This window comes from Mobula birostris, chromosome 4 (genome assembly GCF_030028105.1).
Source record: "Mobula birostris isolate sMobBir1 chromosome 4, sMobBir1.hap1, whole genome shotgun sequence".
NCBI classification, from domain to species: Eukaryota; Metazoa; Chordata; class Chondrichthyes; order Myliobatiformes; family Myliobatidae; genus Mobula; species Mobula birostris.
The window spans coordinates 49,506,518-49,525,157 of NC_092373.1; the positions used below are offsets into that span (position 1 = coordinate 49,506,518).

General features: G+C 37.7%; 1 protein-coding gene and 1 long non-coding RNA gene across 6 annotated transcripts in view; one reads left to right on the plus strand and one right to left on the minus strand.

Annotated features, from left to right (window-relative positions):
* The window catches only part of LOC140196322 (uncharacterized), an 85,926-nt gene that overhangs the window by 57,803 nt on the left and 9,483 nt on the right, over positions 1 to 18,640 (plus strand). For all 4 annotated transcript variants that reach the window (XR_011885679.1, XR_011885676.1, XR_011885677.1 and 1 more), the window contains exon 2: positions 9,382 to 9,529. This is a non-coding gene — a long non-coding RNA (uncharacterized lncRNA). The remainder of the gene's footprint in view (positions 1 to 9,381; positions 9,530 to 18,640) is intronic.
* pde6d (phosphodiesterase 6D, cGMP-specific, rod, delta) overlaps positions 6,407 to 18,640 on the minus strand; it is a 90,983-nt gene continuing 78,749 nt past the window's right edge. For both annotated transcript variants that reach the window (XM_072255314.1, XM_072255315.1), the window contains exon 6: positions 6,407 to 7,084. In XM_072255314.1, coding sequence (XP_072111415.1) covers positions 7,003 to 7,084 — 82 coding nt within the window. In that variant the 3' untranslated portion in view covers positions 6,407 to 7,002. The remainder of the gene's footprint in view (positions 7,085 to 18,640) is intronic.

Below are 18,640 nucleotides of genomic sequence, written 5' to 3' on the forward strand. Positions count from 1 at the left end.
ACAGATGCTGCTTGGCCTGCTGCGTTCACCAGCAACTTTGATGTGTGTTGCTTGAATTTCCAGCATCTGCAGAATTCCTGTTGTTTGCATATAAAAATACAATTGTGTTGAAAAAGTGGGTCAGAAGAATCAACTCTCTTAACATTTCATGTTGGCTAAGATTTACAAATAGTTCAAGAATCCCAAAATCTCTTCAAGTACTCTGTAAACCTATTTGATTAAAAATTATATGTATGCCTGAATTCATGTTAAACTAAGTTTATATTTGCTCTATCAAGAACTCTGTCTACTTCAATTTGGGGTCAAACCCACACTAACTTGATTGTATAAAATCCAAAATGCTTAGCACAAACAATGTGAAGAATAAATAGCAATAACGGCTGGTTTGTGTTGTGTATTTATTTAATATATCTATTGCTAAACTGAGCACGTGAATATAGTCTCCAGCATTTCAGAAAGCTATTTACTAAATATACCTGCAACACACATCAAAGTTACTGGTGAACTCAGCAGGCCAGGCAACATCTCTAGGAAGAGGTACAGTAGACGTTTCAGGCCAAGACCCTTCATCAGGACTAACTCTTCCTAGAGATGCTGCCTGGCCTGCTGTGTTCACCAGCAACTTTGATGTGTGTTGCTTGAATTTCCAGCTTCTGCAGAATTCCTCGTGTTTACTAAATATACCTTGTTGCCCACCCTGTCTGCTGCAGTAAGTCTTTCACAGTATTTGTGATGGTATACATCTCCCAACTTAACTTCTGTGAACTTTTATAATTCTGCATCAAAACATATTTTAAAAAACTACAAGCCATGGATTCAAATTCTTGAGATCAAAACCCTTTTGATGTTTTCAAGGTATTGTGCTAAATAAAAAACATTTTCATTGCTTATTGACAGTATTGTGGTGAGAAACAACTTATTCTGAGATTTTCAAAACAACAGGTGGTTCTTCAGTCACAACGTTACTTCTGGTACAGAAATGCCCGACACATTTCCATAATGCCCGTTTGTTATATTGAAAGATTAAGGAGCTGCATCTCATTGAAAATTTTATTGGGATGTTTTCTGGGCCATTTGATTCTCTGCACAGAAATAACACCTTAGTTCCCTGCACAGAAAAAGTCCCCAGAAATAACCCTGTGCTCCATAGCGCATCACAGAACTCATGATTTCTGTAAAGGTCAAAGACTGTAAGATAAATTTGTATGTTTAGAAATGTGGAATATTTAGAAGTATATGGAACACAGATCAGCTGACAATGTTACTTTCATTCTCAGAGTTGATCTACAGATTTCAGGTGTTTGAACTTCAGGTCGATAGCAGTATCTCTACTTGGCTGTTTGTTCAATGGTGCCATGGGATAGAATATTTGAACAGCTAGTCACAGCAGATATGACATTATTCTGAGAAAGGCAGTATGTGTATCCTGTTGGACCACTGCCCTTCCAATAGACTGTAGATCATTGTTCTCATGTGAATGCATGAAAACAAAACACAGCAACTCATGTGATTTTTTTCCACGTGAATCTCCAGCATTCACAAGGCACACCATAATTATCCCATTTTGATTACCAATGGATGTCCTATCAATCAATGAGACAGACTACTGCTGTGAACCTTTGATTGTATATCCATAGTTAACCCCATGATCCATAATATATCACAGAGTTCTTCCTCAGCACCGTAAGGTTTGAAGACATGGGATCTGGTTTGAAATAGTGAATAAGATACAAAGTTGGGTTGGTGGTAGAAGGCGGTAATTTAGGGTTACTTTTCAGATTGGAGACACAGAGATTGGTGCCAGGATGGTTCATCATTTATTAATTATTTGGATGAGAATATTTGTAGATATCACCCAAAATTGGTGGTATAGTGAAAACCAAGAAGGTTGTCTAAGGTTTCAACAGGATCTTGATCAACTGAAAAAGTTTTTAAATGAATGGCTTAAGAAATTTACCTTGGACAAGTTCAGTCCTGAAGAAGGGTCTCAGCCAGAAATGTCAACTGTTTATTCTTTTCTATAGCTGCTGCCTGAGCTGAGCTTCCCCAGCATTTGGTGTGTATTACAAACGGATGTATTTGTAAAATTAAACTAAGTCAGCACATACACAGTGAATGGCAGGAGTATTTTTGAAGAAGTACATAGTTCCATGAAAATGGGAACATTGTGGACAGAGTGATTAAAAAAAAGGCATCTCGCATGCTTGGCTTCATCAGCCAAGGCATTGAGTCAAAGTGTTGAGAACTCACGGTACAGTTGTACAGTTTGCTTAGCTAGCTCCATCAATGGACATTAATCTTCCTGCTATCAAGGACATCTCCAAAAAAATGATGCCTCAAGGTGGTATCCATCATAAAGGACCTTCACCATCCAGGACTTCTCATTAGTACCATCATGGTGGAGGTACAGGTACATCTTAGGAACAGCTTCCTCCCCTCCATCATCAGATTTCAAAGGGTCCATGGACCCATGAACACTACCTATTTTGCTCTTTTTTGCACTATTTTATATTATTGTAACATAGTAATTATTTTTACATGTTGCACTGTACTGCTGCCACAAAGCAACTAATTTAACAACATATCAGTGATAATAAACTTGATTCTGATCATTGGCTAGGCTATACTTGGAGTGCTGTGTTCAGTTTTGGTCACTGTACTATAGGAAGAATGTGACTATGCTAGTGAAGGTGCAGAAAAGAACCACAGGAATATTGCCTAGAGTGAAGACCAAGAGGTGACCTTATATAGTTTTATCAAATTATGGGAGGTGTAGGTGGTCACTTTTGTTTTAGAGGGTAGAGAAGTCTAAAACTGGAGAGCATAGTTTCCAGATTTAAAGGGGACTGAGGGGGTACATTTTCTACACAGACAGTGGTGAGTATATAGAAAAAAAGTGACCAGAGGAGGCGGGCAGAAACAAGTACAATCACAATGTTTAAAGAACACTTGGACAAGTGATGGATACGAAAGAATTAAAGCAGGGGTACCCAACCTGGGTCCACAGACTCCTTGCTTAATGGTATTGGTCCATGGCATCCAAAAGGTTTGGAATCCCTGGATTATAGGGATATGGAGCAAATGTAATAGGCATCATGGTTTTTGTGAATAAGGTGGGTGGAAGGGCCCATGGCTCTGTTATACAGCTCTATGACTCCATAAGTCAAGAGTCTGCAAAGCTCACAACCTCTGCGCTCCACTACAAGCACTAATGACAAGGATCTCAGCATCTCTAGATTTTGCACCTGTTCAAGGTCCCATCACCACTAGTCTCAAGCCCTTAGCTTGCAGGGGCTTAGGATCACTTGTGAGATTAGGTTATAGAGACAACTCCACAGGCCAGACCATCATGCAGGCTTACAGCAACGTCTGTTCGTGGTTGGTATTCCCTATAATTCTGTCCTCTATCATTCAAATTAGCAGAAGGCCAACCTAAAACGCAAGTGTCTAACAACATTACACATGCAGACAGCTAGTTTCTGTAAAAGAATGAGCCCATTGATGGTCGACTTTTAATTAAGAGTCATGCTCATCCTCCAGCAATACCCTGAGTTATCCCTTTATTTGTAAAGCATTCTTTTACCACCTGCTATGCAGTACTCAATTCAATATTTGCATTTGGTTATATGGAGTGGGTCTTTGCACTCTTCTGCGTTTGTTGTACAAAAAGCCCTAGAGGACTTAGGTTTAAGGTGAGGGGGGGAGGATTTAAAATAAATTGCCACTCAAATTTCTGTTATTTTTTTAGACAAGGGATGGTCTCTCTATGGAATAAGCTGCCAAAGGAAGTAGTTCAGACTGGTACAATGACAACTTAAAGAAAATACACAGATACATAGATTAGATATACAAGTATTTAGAAGGTTATGGGCCAAACACTGGCAAATAGAACTAGCATGGATGGAGAATCTTGGTTCACATGGACCAACCAGTCTGCTGATGTGCTGTACAACTATTGAGTTTTTATTTGGGCAGACTAAGTAACTTGTAAAAGGGAGGAAGATGAACTCAGCATGTGCTGGTAAAGGTGAGCAACAGCAGATGAATTGCAACATTGCAAATTATTAGTTTGTCCTGAACCTATGCGAGAGCCAGCTAGGCATATGAGCTAGAACAAAGCACATAACTGGCATCTATGTTAACCAGAATAGATTACTCCTTGGTGATGTTAATTCATTAAGCGCTGGATATTCAGATATGCAAATAGAAAAAAGGTGGGAGAATGCAGGTTTGGAAAGGCAGTAGGAAAGGATAAGGAGAGTTAGGCTCAACAAATCACTGCAGAAGATGGAATGAAGAAACAAAAATAGTAAATCATTCAGCTTCTCAAACCTCTTCTATTGTGCAATTCAATTATTGTGGACCTGTTCTATATGCTTAAGTTGATAGATTTTGGTAAATCATTCTTACAAAATTGTAAGAACTCCTGGTACCTCTGACCCATATACATTTAACATACTTCCTTGTTGGATCTATTATTCCCCTTCTTCTATCTGCCAGATATTAATCTCAGATCACTGCCAAAATATCAAGTCTTATTCACACTTAAGTTGCTCCTTCCAGAATGGCTGATTAAATATCTCAGTAATCACTGAAGTTTAAACAGAATCATTGCAATTAGGATATTCAAACATGTGATTTAACTCAGTGACACTCCAGAATGATTATTGGACAAAATTCCCCACTGTTCACAGTCATCTATTCCACCAATAGAATACTTCATATCTTCTTTTAACAGCAACAGTTCTTCTTCTGCTCCCCCTTATTTTCATGCAGCCAATTTAACATACTGCTTGTGATTTCTTTCTCTCTCTTGCAGCTCAGGCTGTGTGCTTTTATTTTCGACACAGGTAAATTAAAACCTCCAGGTATGCAAGAGAGGGCATTTTCCATTCACCAGTTTCATATTTTTCTGATCTGTGGATAACTATCCAATGTTACTGCTACATTTCCCTCTTCCCTTGAGAGCTGTGAGGTGGGAAATCAAGTAATGCCAATAGAAGCTCTTCTTGCCCTGGATTTATGGTTTCCAGATCCTCCCACATTAAGTACATTCCACAAAGTGCTGGTTTCCATTAACCGGATGTATCAAGTTGATTCAGAAATTAATAGCTGAATGTCACTCACAGGCCAGTGTTGAACTCAATTCATGCCAGCTAAAATCATTGTTGTTCACTGGCATCTCACATCAACAGCTTCAAACATGTAATTTCTGCTTAAATCATTCAAAATATATATGCTGTAAATTCAAATAGGAAATTAGTTTCAAAGCAAAGTCATAGCCAGCCATCAATAACTCACATTTAATCTATAAATATCATTCAAACTATTAAAATGGATAGTTACAAATAAACCTGTACCCTGAGAGACAGATCTTTATAAGACAAGCTGGGTGCACAATACATTCCCCTCCAGCAAACAAAAGGTCATAGTCAAGATCTCCAGTGTGCAATAATAATAAACATTTAATCCCAACTGATTATCTTCTCTTTTTTGTTCCTGCTGCTCAAGAAGCAAACAAGAAATCAAATAAAGTGTGGATTCATTGACTCAACAATGAATTTGTTGTTGGAGTGGAAAACAGTTTCTCTAGATAGATAGTTAGGCTTAGGCAGAGTCAGCATGCTGAAAGGAACTTCTACCCACTGTTCATGGACAGCAATCTGTCCCAGATTTGTCTAAATATATCTTAATGTTAAACATACAACACCCAAGTTCTATTAAGAGTACAAAACCACAACATGCAGGAGGAAATTGCAATAAGAGCATGTTCAACAAAATAGTTTATACATGTTCCTCTGAAAGCTTGTAAGTAGTATCTTAAATATTATTTGTCCAAATAAGGTACAGACACTGAATAGTCATTATCAATGTGTGGCCTTCATTTTGGATGACGAAGGGCTAGTTGAGGAAAATTTGTTAGAGACCTAAAATAATAAATCCATCAAATTAAATTTTACAATTTCTATTCCACTGCAATTTGACAACTGATTTGGTGAGCCAATGTGTTATTTTACTATAAGGAATTACAAAGGAAAAATTCTCAAACAGGAAATCACAGCTGGTCAGACTATCGAAGGAAGAGAGGATAACAAGAGGAACAAGAGCTTGTTTACATATTGAATTACAGTCTAGATGATTTTCTGATGAAATTAGCATTCCTGGAAAAAATATTTAATGCTTTCTTAATTTTGGTCTTCAAGATGAAAACTATACTACCTATGTAAAATTGCTGGGAAGAGTGACAATTAGATTACTAACAAAATGCATTGGTTCACAGCAGTTAACTTTCTGTTGGATGAGTGATCTTTCCTACCTCCCAGTGATATACTTTATATTGTATCTCTAACAGTACAGCAACATTATCCCAAGAAAATCCTTAATTTAAAAAAAGATTTACTTAAAATTGTTATTCAAAGCTAACTTGTTTAATATTGTAACTTAACAAATTATAAACTGAAAACATGTTATAAAATATTACTGCACCAATATATACAGTACAAACTAACTACATTTGACTGTAAAATACAGAAGCAACAGCCTTTATTTCAATCAGACTGAAATGTTGCTCAGACCTCTCAGTATAACTATATAACATACAAGGAGTATTTTACACTTTGTTACAATGATATGTCACAATCGTCAATGAATGAAACTAATTAACATGGACTAACTGCTAAATAAACTTGAAGTGCAACTACATATAATATAAATATGGAAGCAAAGCAGTGTATACAGATTCAAAGTAAAACAAGTAGCAATTAAAATAATGTACAACATTGGTCTCAAGAAAATACAGTACTGTCACTGCTCATTCTTCTTTTACAAGAGTCTTTTTTTTGCGCTGAGTCTTGCTTACTTCAATCTTCTAAATCATTTCTGAGGAACCTAATTTGCCAGTTGCCATCCAGGTACAGCTGATCCATTGGTCACGAGGCTGAAAAGTGTCTTATCCATCTGCCATCAGCAAGACATTTCATACTAAACTGCAGACAATTCACTTCAAACATAGAAAAGTCTGACTTTGGAAGTACTTACAAGGAGATCATCATCATAGAATTTGGTTTCTATGACTACATTACCACTGCAGGTATAAAAGAAAGGGAAAGTAATAAGCTTCAACAAAATCACATGGAATAACATGATTATTAATACTTAGTAATTCTCACAACACCTGTGGAGAAAGAAACAGTTCATATTCTAGTAAATGATCTTATATTGATCCTGATAACAGAGAGAAACAGATTTTAAAAGCAGAATGAGAAAAGGAGGGAACAAAAGGGGAAGTCTGAAAAGATGGAAATTCAGACAACTTAAATGATATAACAGATAATAGGTGCTGTTAACACAGAATAATGATCCAAAATTATAAAGTGAACATTGAGAGAGTATTAGAAATCAGAAATAAACATTTCTGGATAACTATTATTTGAAATTTTTGGATTTAAATGTGGAATCTGGAAAACCACATGCAATTTGTTGGAGGATGAGTAACTTCCATGAGCAAGTTAGAAAAGATTAGGACTATTGGACTGAATGATCAGAATGGGAGGGGGACTAGTGAATTAAATAACAAAAGTAGTCACCTAACATAAATTTCTTTCCAAACGATAGAAAGAGCAGTGATACAAAATTAAAAAGGACAAGTATATTGCCACATTATGTAGAAAAATGTATAGGGCAGGTACTGGATTTCCAATCATTGCATTGGAAAGCGTGAAAGTATTGGTAGTATGGGAACACAAGTGGAAAGAATGGTCACTTCAAAACTGTGAAAGGAGAGAAGAAAAAATGCATCCAGCAGTGATATCACACTGGGAGTATTTGAAATTACAAAAGGTAATTTTATTAAATTGAATTTAATTGGTGGGATGGAGAGCAAAGACAAGGCTATATCTTATCCTGGTCCAAGAGATGTGAAGAAGGGCAGGAAATGGAAAAGACATGTTTAAAGTTTCTGTCAATTACAATTGGGAAGAATCAATAGCTGAATAAAAATGACAGCATATTAGAAGTACTGGTATGGAAGGGAGATAGTTATAACAGATGAAGGAACTAGAAGAATAGAATAGAGTCCTTTTGTAAGCACAGCAGGAACTTCAGTCAAAATTTTGGAGTCAGTAGTTACTATCTTATTTCTGAAATGCAGATAATTTAGAAATTACTCATGAAGATGAGAAAAGGATGGAAAAGATTCAGAGACAGCAGAAGATGAACTAACATGGTGATCACTGGACCAGAGAAAGGAGAAGGTGGGAACCTCAGAAGGAACAAAGCAGATCTTTCCAAATAAACCATGGGTCTACCACAAAAATCCTTTGAAAGGAGACAAAAGTGGATTGGTATAGTCATGGGGCAATGACATTGCAGTCTTTGGAGTTATAATCTCTAAATGCAATAAATTCAATGACTGGCTTGAAATAATGATATCATGTCAACAAAGCAGCAATATTGGTGCCCTTGTCCACAGCATCAATGACAGATTTTGGATTGTTATTTAAAAGTTACAATTATTAATGACATAAATAAATGTGAAAGCATATGGTACAATGTGGGGTTGAAGTCCAGTATTTAAGACAATCAGTTGGACAATATTCTTTAGAATCCATTGTTTCTCATGAAACTGAGAAAGTGAATTAGAAAACTAATAGGTTTTTCTTCAGTGGAATTTGAACCAGGCGCTCACTGATAGAATTGACCCTAACATTGGTGTCATGTCCCTATCATATTTCATGAGAACAAAGACATCAAAATGTACAGCACGTAAATAGGATCGTAAAGTTATAACCCATGTTATCCAGTTAAGCAAGGAGCAAATCACACAGCAGCTCAGACATTTTATACAATTTAAAAGGTCCTTGCTGGGCCATCGTTTTATTTGCACTGGCAAAGTGAATTTTTTATGAAACACAGTTTAGTGTTAGAGTGAAACATCATCCTTTTAGTCAACAAATTTCATGTTTTAGATTCCATATATTGTTGAGTGCCAAATACTTTATTATCCCAATAGTTTGAATATTTTAGCTAGAATTTCAGCACCAATGGACATTAGAAAATGCTAATTTAAACTAATTTTTAACACAAAGTGGAATAGGTACATGATTAATTACCCACTATAATTGGTATTTAATCAAGTTGCAGCAAGTACTAAAAAGAACACATTAAAATAATAAACAAGTACACTAACTGATCAGCAAATTGTTAAAGAGTACAAGAATTTTTCTTGACTGGACTGCAGGAGTGTGTGATCTTCAAAAGCATTACCATAAAACCAAAAGAAAGTGAGTGAGTGAGTGGGAAACCAAAATGACAAGCTATACTGGAGCTATATCTAAATAACTGTTTGAAAATGGTTCTAAACAATTCCAATTTGTCTCACAGGTATCAGTAACTGAAGATTTGTGCTGGCCTTCAAATTTTGCCATTGATTGGTGACTGAATTCAAGGTGATCTAAAAGAATCAGAGAGAATGCAATTTTTTGATACCACCTTGGAAAAGACATTGCTGCTAAGGGAAGAATTTCATAAGGTAATACAATTGTTGAATCTTCCTAATGGAAACCTTTATATCATCAACATCATTGTTATGCAAAACAAGAAATTAAGGGCAATTTTTGCTAGATGAGTAAACAATATGTTCTATTCATATGCAAAATAGCCAAAGAAAATAGTTTAAAAACAGAACCTCGGTGTTCCATAAGTTTGAGGTACAGCTGGTGGAATACCTGACTCAATGCAGAACAAACCTACAATGAACTGAGTCAGATATAATAAACCCATTTTCAATAGCCACTTCACCTTGCATTACAGAATTTATGTTTTTGCTTTGATAACTTGATCTGCAATAGGATCCTTCCATCTTTCACATGCTCTGTCAAATATCATTGGACAAAATTTCATTGATTCAATATGCTGCAATTCTGCCAAACCTATTTTTACATTTAAACTCTCCAACAGCAGCTAACATTTGATTCCATTCCATCAATAAATCAGATTTCGTAACTCAAAAACTTAAGTGTTCTATAGGGATAGCATAACTCTACAATAGGGGAAAATACTTGCAAATCCTGTAATTTGCACCTTTAACTATGAGTGTACTATTTGGTCTCTGGAAGTCTATACATCTCAAATAATGTCGAAATTAATTTATTGATGTATTTGCACCTACTCAGAGTTTGGTTAACCCATCCCATTAGATGGGCCCAGATAATCATACCCTAACATTACAGCTTTAAAATATAAATCTGCAAGCTTCCACTACACATCTTCAGTTATTCTACTCGGAGAATTGTTACACCCGGCATAAAACCAATCTTATTTTTAGTTAAACTGATCTATTAAAGGAGTGGATAAGTTATGAAAACCTGTGACCATCACAACAGGAAAGTAATCACCTTTGGCAGAACCTCAGCACATCTCAGCTCCAGCACGTGATTAGGAAAGCCAAAAGGGCCAATGAAATGTCCTTTGCAAGTAAGATCAAGGAGAATCCCAAGGCATTTTATACTTGCCTTTAAGAAAAAAAATCAAAGCTTGCAACATGATAGCAGGTGGAATTTAATGCAGGCAAGTGTAAGGTGTTGCACTTTGGAAGGTTAAACCAAGGTAGGACTTAGTGAATGGGTAGAGCACTGAGCTGCACAGAAAAATAAAAGGATCTAAGAATACATATTGATAATTCCTAGAAAGCAGTGTAAGAGGTAGATAGGGTCGTAAAGAGCTTTTTAGCAAATAGGCCTATTGAGCACAGGAGTTGGGATGTTATGTTGAAGTTGAATAAAATGTTGGCGAAGCCAAATTTGGAATACTGTGCGCAGTTCTGGTCACCTACCTACAAGAAAGATAGCAATAAGCTTGAAAGAGTGCAGAGAAGATTTACAAGGATACTGCTGTGACTGGAGGACCTGAGGTATAGGGAAAGGTTACGACTTTATAAGATCTCCCCTCATTCTACTACATTCCATTGAATAGAGGTGTACAAAATTATGAGGAGAACTGATAAGCTAAATACATGCAGGGGTTAGGTGAGACAAGAACTAGAGATTATAGTTATAAGGTGAAAGGTAAAATATTTAAGGGGACCAGAGGGGAAACTTCTTCACTCAGAGGGTGGAATAAGCTGCCAGCAGGACTGGCAAGTTCTTAAGAGGCAGAAACCATAATATGATAGAATTCATCCTGCAGTTTGAGAGGGAAATAATAAAGTCAGACATATCAGTATTATAGAAGAGTAAAAGGAATTACAGAGGCATGACAGCGGAGCTGGCCAAAGTTGACTGGAAGAGGACAATAGCAGGGATGATGGCAGAAGAGCAATGGTAGGAGTCTCCAGAAGCAATTGGGAAGGTGCAGGTTAGATACATCTCAAAATGAAGTATTCTAAAGAGAGGACGAAGTAACCCAGGGCTTGACGAGGGAAGTTAAAGACAACAAAAGCAAAAGAGAAGGGATATAATATAACTAGTGGGAAGGTAAGAGGATCAGGAAGCTTTAAAAACCAACAGAAGGCAAATAAAAAAGCCACAAGGAGAGAAAAGACAAAATATGAAGGTAAGCTAACCAAAGCGAATACCAATCTTTTTTTTTCCAGATACATTAAAAAAAGTAAAAGAGAGGTGAGAGTGGATATCAGAGTGCTGGAAAGTGCCACTGGAGAGTCAGTAATGGAGGACAAAGAAATGGTGGACAAACTGAATGTATTTTGCGTCAGTCTTCACTGTGGAAGACACTAGCAGACACTATACCCCACGGTTCTGAAAGAGGTGGCTAAAGAGATTGAGGAAGCATTAATGATCTTTCAAGAATCATTGGACTCTAGTGTGGTTCCAGAGGACTGGGAAATTGCAAATGTCACTCTACTCTTTAAGGGAGGAAGACAGAAGAAAGGAAGTTATAGGCAAACAGCCTGACTTCAGTGGTTGGGAAGATGTTGGAAGAAAGGATAATGTTTCAGGGTACTTCGAGGCATGATAAACTAGGCAAAACTCAGCACAGTTTCCTTAAGGGGAAATCTTGCCTGACAAATCTATTTGAATTCTACAAGATAAAGTGGATGTGGAGAGGATGTTTCTTATGGTGGTATAATTCAAGACCAGAGGATGTAGCTTGAGAATAGAGGAGTGTCCCTTTTGATGAGTAATTTCTTTAGCCAGAGAGTGGGGAATCTGTGGAATTCTTTGCCAAGTCTTTATATATATTCAAGGCAGTGGCAGTAAGATTCTTGATTGGTCAGGGCATGAAGCGATACAGGGAAAAGGCAGGAGATTGGGGCTGAGAGGAAAATTGGATCAGCCATGGTGAAATGGCAGAGCAGACTAAATGGGCCAAATGACCCAATTCTGCTCCTATATCTTATGATCCTAGACCATTCCACCATAGGAAACATCCACTCCACATCCACTCTATCAAGGCCCTTCACCATTCGGTAGGATTCAATCAGGTCACTCCTTATTCTTCTGAATTCTAGTGTTCACAGGCCCAGAGCCATCAAATGCTCTTCATATGACAAGCCATTCAATCCTGGAATCATTTTCATGAACATCCTTTGAACCCTCTCCTATGTCAGCACATCCTTTCTTAGATAAAGGGCCCAAAACTGCTCATAATACTCCAAGTGAATCCTCACCAGTGCTTTATAAAGCCTCAAAGTTACATCCTGGCTTTTATATTTTAGTCCTCTTGAAATGAATGTGAACATCACATTTGCCTTCCTCACCACAGAATCAACCTGCAAATTAACCTTTAAGGAATCCTACACAAAGACTCTCAAGTTTTGAATTTTTTCTCCATTTAGAGAAATGTCAACCCTTGTACTTCTTCTACCAAAGTGCATGACAAACACTTCCTGACACTGTATTCCATCTGACACTTCTTTGCCCAGTCTCCTAATCTTTCTGATTCCTTCTGTAGCCTCTCTATGTCCTCAAGCAACTTCCCCTCCACCTATCTTCGTTACCATCCACAGACTTTGTAAAAAAAAAAAAGCCATCCATTCTGTCATTGACATACAAGGTAAAAAGAAGCTGTCCCAACACAGACCTCTGTGGAACACCAGTAGTCACCGGCAGCCAACCAGCAAAGACTCCCTTTATTCCCACTCTTGGCTTCTTGCTAATCAGCCAATGCTCTATCCATGCAATACCATGGGCTCTTAACTTGTTAAATAGCCTCATGTGTGGCACCTTGTCAAAGGCATCCTGAAAATTTAAGTATACATCAACCAATTCTCCTTTGTCTATCCTGCTTGTTATTTCTTCAAAGTACTCCAACAGATTGGTCAGGCAATATTTTCCCTTGAGGAAACCATACTGACCAGGACCTATTTTATCTTGTGCCTCCAAGTAGCCTGAAGATACATCCTTTAGCAATCAACTCCAACAATCTTCCCAATTACCGAGGTCAGACCAACTGGCCTGGTTTCCGTTCTACCTCTCTCCCTTCTTAAAGAGTGGAGTGACATCTGCAATTTTCCCCGTCTTCCAGAATCATTTCAGAATTCTTGAAAGATCATTACCAAAGCCTCCACAATATCTTCAGACACCTCTTTCAGAACCCTGGGGTATACACTATCTGGTCCAGGTAACATCAGACTTCAGTTTCCCAAGAATCTTCGCCCAAGTAGTGGAAATTTCACACACTTGTAACCCCTGACACGCTGGAACTTCCAGCATACGGTTAATGTCTTCCACAATGAACTGCCTCTCCAGCATCGTTTTCCAGCGGTCCGATATCCACTCTTGCCTCTCTTAAATCTTATGTATCTGATGAAACTTTTGGCATTGTGTTAAAAATTACTGGCTAGCGTACTTCTGTATTCCATCTTTATCTTCTTAATGACTTTTTTTAGTTGGTTTTTAAAAGCCTCTGTTGGTTTTTAAAAGCCTCCCAATCCTGTAACTTCCCACTATTTTTGCTCTATTATATACCCAGTCTTTGGTTCATATGTTAGCTTTGTCTTCTCTTGTTCACCCCAGTTGTGTCACCTTTGCTTTAAAATACTTCTTCCTCATTGGGATGTATATAGCTTCTGCCTTCCAAATTGCTTCCAGAAAATCCAGCCATTGCTGCTCTCCTGTCATCCCTGCCTGTGTTCTTGTCTAATCAATTTAGGTCAACTCATCTCTCATGCATCTGTAATTCCCTTTACTGTACTATAATATTGATACACCCGACTTTAGATTCTCCTGAAATTTAAGGACAAATTTGATCATATTATAACTACTTGCCCCCCCCCCCCAAGAGTTCATTTACCTTAAGCTCTCTAATCAATTCCAGTTCTTTGCACAACACCCAATCCAGAATAGTTGATCCCCTATTGGGCTCAACTATGAGCTCTCTAAAAATAAAAAAAATGAAAATCAGCCATGATGGAATGAGGGAGCAGACTCAATGGGCTGAATGGTCTAATTCTGCTCCTGTGTTTTATGGTCGGGGGGGGGGGTCTATTACAACACTTAAGACTCAAGGGAAGTTTGGATAGGTACATGGGTGGGAGTGTATGGAGGGCGTATGTACAGGTGCGGGTCAATATAACTAGACAGATAAACTAGTTGGCATGAACCAGATTGGTCAAAAGGCCTGTTGCTGTGCTGCAATGCTCTATGACTCGATAAAAAGGCATAACCTTGGATAGTGCAAGTCCATTCAAGGATAAAGAGGAGAATTTGTGCTTAGAGCAAATGTCTGAGGTACTAAAAGTTCTATTTTAACTTCATCAGTCCACAGGACTTGTTTCCAAAATGCATCAGGCTTGTTTAGATATTCCTTTGAACCTTTTGAATAGAACTTATTGGCCGCAATGAGCGAAGGTATGTTTGGAAAAAAAGGGTGCAGAATTTCATGAAAAGAACCCCTCTCCAACTGTTAAACACAGGGGTGGACCGATCATGCTTTGGGCTTGTGTTGCAGCCAATGGCACGTGGAACATTTACTGGTAGAGCGAAGAATGAATTCAATTAAATACCAGCAAATTCTGGAAGCAAACATCACACCATCTGTTAAAAAGCCAAAGATGAAAAGAGGATGGCTTCTACAACAGGATAATGAACCTAAACACACCTCAAAATCCACAATGGATTACCTCAAAAGGTGCAAGCTGAAGATTTTGCTATGGCCCTCAGTTCCCTGACCTAAACATCATCGAGAATCTGTGGATAGACTTCAAAAGAGCAGTGCATGCAAGATGGCCCAAGAATCTCACAGAACTTGAAGCCTTTTGCAAGGAAGAATGGGCGAAAATCCCCCAAACAAGAATTGAAAGACTCTTAGCTGGCTACAAAAAGCGTTTACAAGCTGTGATACTTGCCAAAGGGGGTGTTACTAAGTACTGCCATGCAGAGTGCCCAAACTTTTGCTTCGGGCCCTTTTCCTTTATTGTTATTTTGAAACTGTAAAAGATGGAAATAAAAAAGTTTTCTTGCTTAAAATATTAAAGAAATGTGTCATCTTTAACTTTATGCCTTTTGGAAATCAGTTCATCTTTTACTCACTTAGCTGTTCACAGTAACAGAAATTTTGACCAGTGGTGCCCAAACTTTTGCATGCCACTGTATGTACATGGAACAAATTTACCAAGATTTTGCCAGGATTAGAGGGCATGAGCTATAAGGTTGGACAAATATGAGTTGTTTTCCCTAAAGCTGAGGAGAGATTTGATATCAATCTTTTAAATTATGAGAAGCATATGGGGTAGACAATAGGAATATTTTCCTCAGGGTAGAATTGTCAAACATCAAAAGACATACTTTTAAGATTAGAGGGGGAAAGTTTAAAGGTGACATGAAGGGCAAGATTTTTTTGAGATGCATTTTTTGCTAGGTGCATGGAATAGGCTACTAGGCATAGTAGTGAAAGCAGGCACTACTTTCCTAGTAGTTAAAAAGGCTTTTAGATAGACACATGAATATGAAGAGAATGGAGGATTTATGGATGATAAGCAGGAGGAAGATATTTGATATAATTGGCATTGATCAACTCACATTGTGGGCTGAGTGGCCTTTCCAGTGCTGTACTATTCTATGGATACTGACTGATGACACAGTAACATTTTGACATTTTGTTGGAACTTTTTTGGAATGGCTTGAAAGAACTGACACTGAAGAACCAAAATAAAAATACCTATAGCTAGTGGATATTAGTATATTATTAGATTTAATTCTAAAGAGAAAAATTAAATTCAATACATTAATGAGTTGTATAAAGAACCCAGTTCACTGGAACTGGGACAGCAGCTCCAAGAACTGCATGGCTGAGCTGTCCCCAGCTGCTCAATTATGCTACCTTGGTCATTGAACTGGAAGAGCCATATCATTGGCCCCTGGTTGTTCTCTGATCTGCACTGGGATTGAGTACAAGTGAAAGTATTAGTTGGTACAACTTCCATCCAAAGTGTCTATAACCAGAGGACATAGATTGAACTATAGGAGGAGTTAGAGGGGTTTTGGGCGAGGGGGATTAAAGAATGAAAGGTTTAACGTATGAGGAGCATTTGATGGCTATGGGCCCATATTTGGTAAGAGTTTAGAAGTAGGAGGGTGGATCTCTTTGAAACCTATTGAATATCGAAAAGGCCTAGATAGAGTCAACATGAGGGGATGCTTCCTATAATGGGGGCGTGTTCGACCTGCGGACACAACCTCTGAATACAAGGGTATCCTTTTAAAACAGAGGAGAGACGTAGGAATTTCTTTAGTGCGGGGGGGGGGGGGGTGAAATGTGTGAAATGTGTGGAATTCATTGCCAGGTCAAGGACTATACTTAATATGAAGGTTGGTAGGTTCTTGACTAGCAAGGGCATCGAAGTCTATGGGGAGAAGGCAGAAAAATGGGACTGAGAGGGATGATAAAATCAGCCATGATTAAATGGCAAAGCAGACAATGGGTGGAATGGCCTAATTCTACTCCAGTGTCTTGTGCTTACAGTGTGTGTTAGAATAATATTTTTTCATAGTTTTAAAACCTACTGTGGAGGTCACAATTCAACCCTCCCTTTTTAAGAGCAGAATGCTGTTCACCCTTGCCCGATAGATCACAATCTCACGTTTCTGCTACTAGCCTTATAAACCTTTACAGTGAACTCCATATGCCTCCACATTCTTTTAAAAATAAGAAAGCTTTAATTATATAATGCTGAGTCATTGAGTACAGAAACAGGCCCTTCAACCCACAATCTACGCACTGCTCAATCAGCCATCTACATTGATCTTACACCAATTCCATTGTCTCTCATATCTCCATCAACTTCCTTCTGCACCTTAAGCCATTAAGCTTCCTGCTACCCATTAGAGGCATTTATAGTAGCCAATTAACCTATCAACCAGCATGTCTTTGGTTTTGTGAGGAAACCAGTGTATTTAGAGTTAACCCATGCAGTCACAAAGAAAACATACAAACTGTGCACAGCAGCCAAGGTCAAGATCAAATTTGATCACTGTAGCTGCAGAGCAACAGTGCCAATCATGCTCTGTGCCAAGAATGTTATCCAACTAAGATTCAAGACAGCAAAGTTTATTTTCGATTCTAACCTTGTGCTTTATTATCATATCATTAATCTCAGCAGCAATGCTGGGAGGAAAAGATACAGAATTACAAACAAAAGATAACTGTTATACATTTTCTGGCAGCTATTAAATGCATTGTCTTAGGAATAGATCACTTATCTAGTTAGGTGATGAAAGGAAAGCAATATTAAAAGTAATACTTGTCCTAAAGAAAGAACAAACACATACTTGAGGTTTAAGACTCAGGAAACTTTAGAAAGACAATTATAAAGAGTAATCTCAGGAAACTGTTTCTGTAAATAGCATTTTAAAGCTTTGCAACAATACTAATGACAGAAACAGAAAATCCTTAATAATTACCAATTGGAGCAGTTGTGTTCTATATTTAAAAAGAAAATGTTATCTGATTTGGTAGTTCAGATACAATCTTACATTTCTTACACCTTTAGTTTTATTTTCCTATTCAGATCATCCAGTTATTGTAGACTTAAATTTAAGAGGTGACAAAAGACAAAAACACCTTCTTTAAGCATTATGCATCTCTAACCAATCCTGTCTTTCCAAACAAGACAAATAACAATTTCTTATAGCAAATACACTACCTACCGTATATAAAGTATTCACCCTCCCCCCCCCCCCCAGGAAGATTTCATGTTTTATTGAATTTGGCTTCTTTGACACTGATCAACAGAAAAAGATTCTTTCATGTCAAAGTGAAAACAATTTCTACAAATTGGTCTAAATGTATTACAATCATTAAACACAAAATAATTGATTGCTTACATATTCACCCCTTTCGAGTCAGTATTTAGTAGATGCGCCTTTGGCAGCAATTACAGCTGTGTGGATAGGTCTCATAAGATTTGTACACCTAGACACTGCAATTTTTACTCATTCTTTTTAGAAAACTGCTCAAGCTCTGTCAGATTGAATGGGAGTTGTGAGCGAACAGCCCTTTTCAAGTCCAGCTACAAATTCTCAATTGGATTGAGGTCTGGACTCTGACTTGTCCACTCCAGGACATTAACTTTGTTGTTCTTAAGCTATTCCTGTGTAGCTTAGACCTTTGCTTGGGGTCATTGTCTTGCTGGAAAACAAATCTTCTCCCCAAGTCGCAGTTCTCTTGGAGACTATATCAGGTT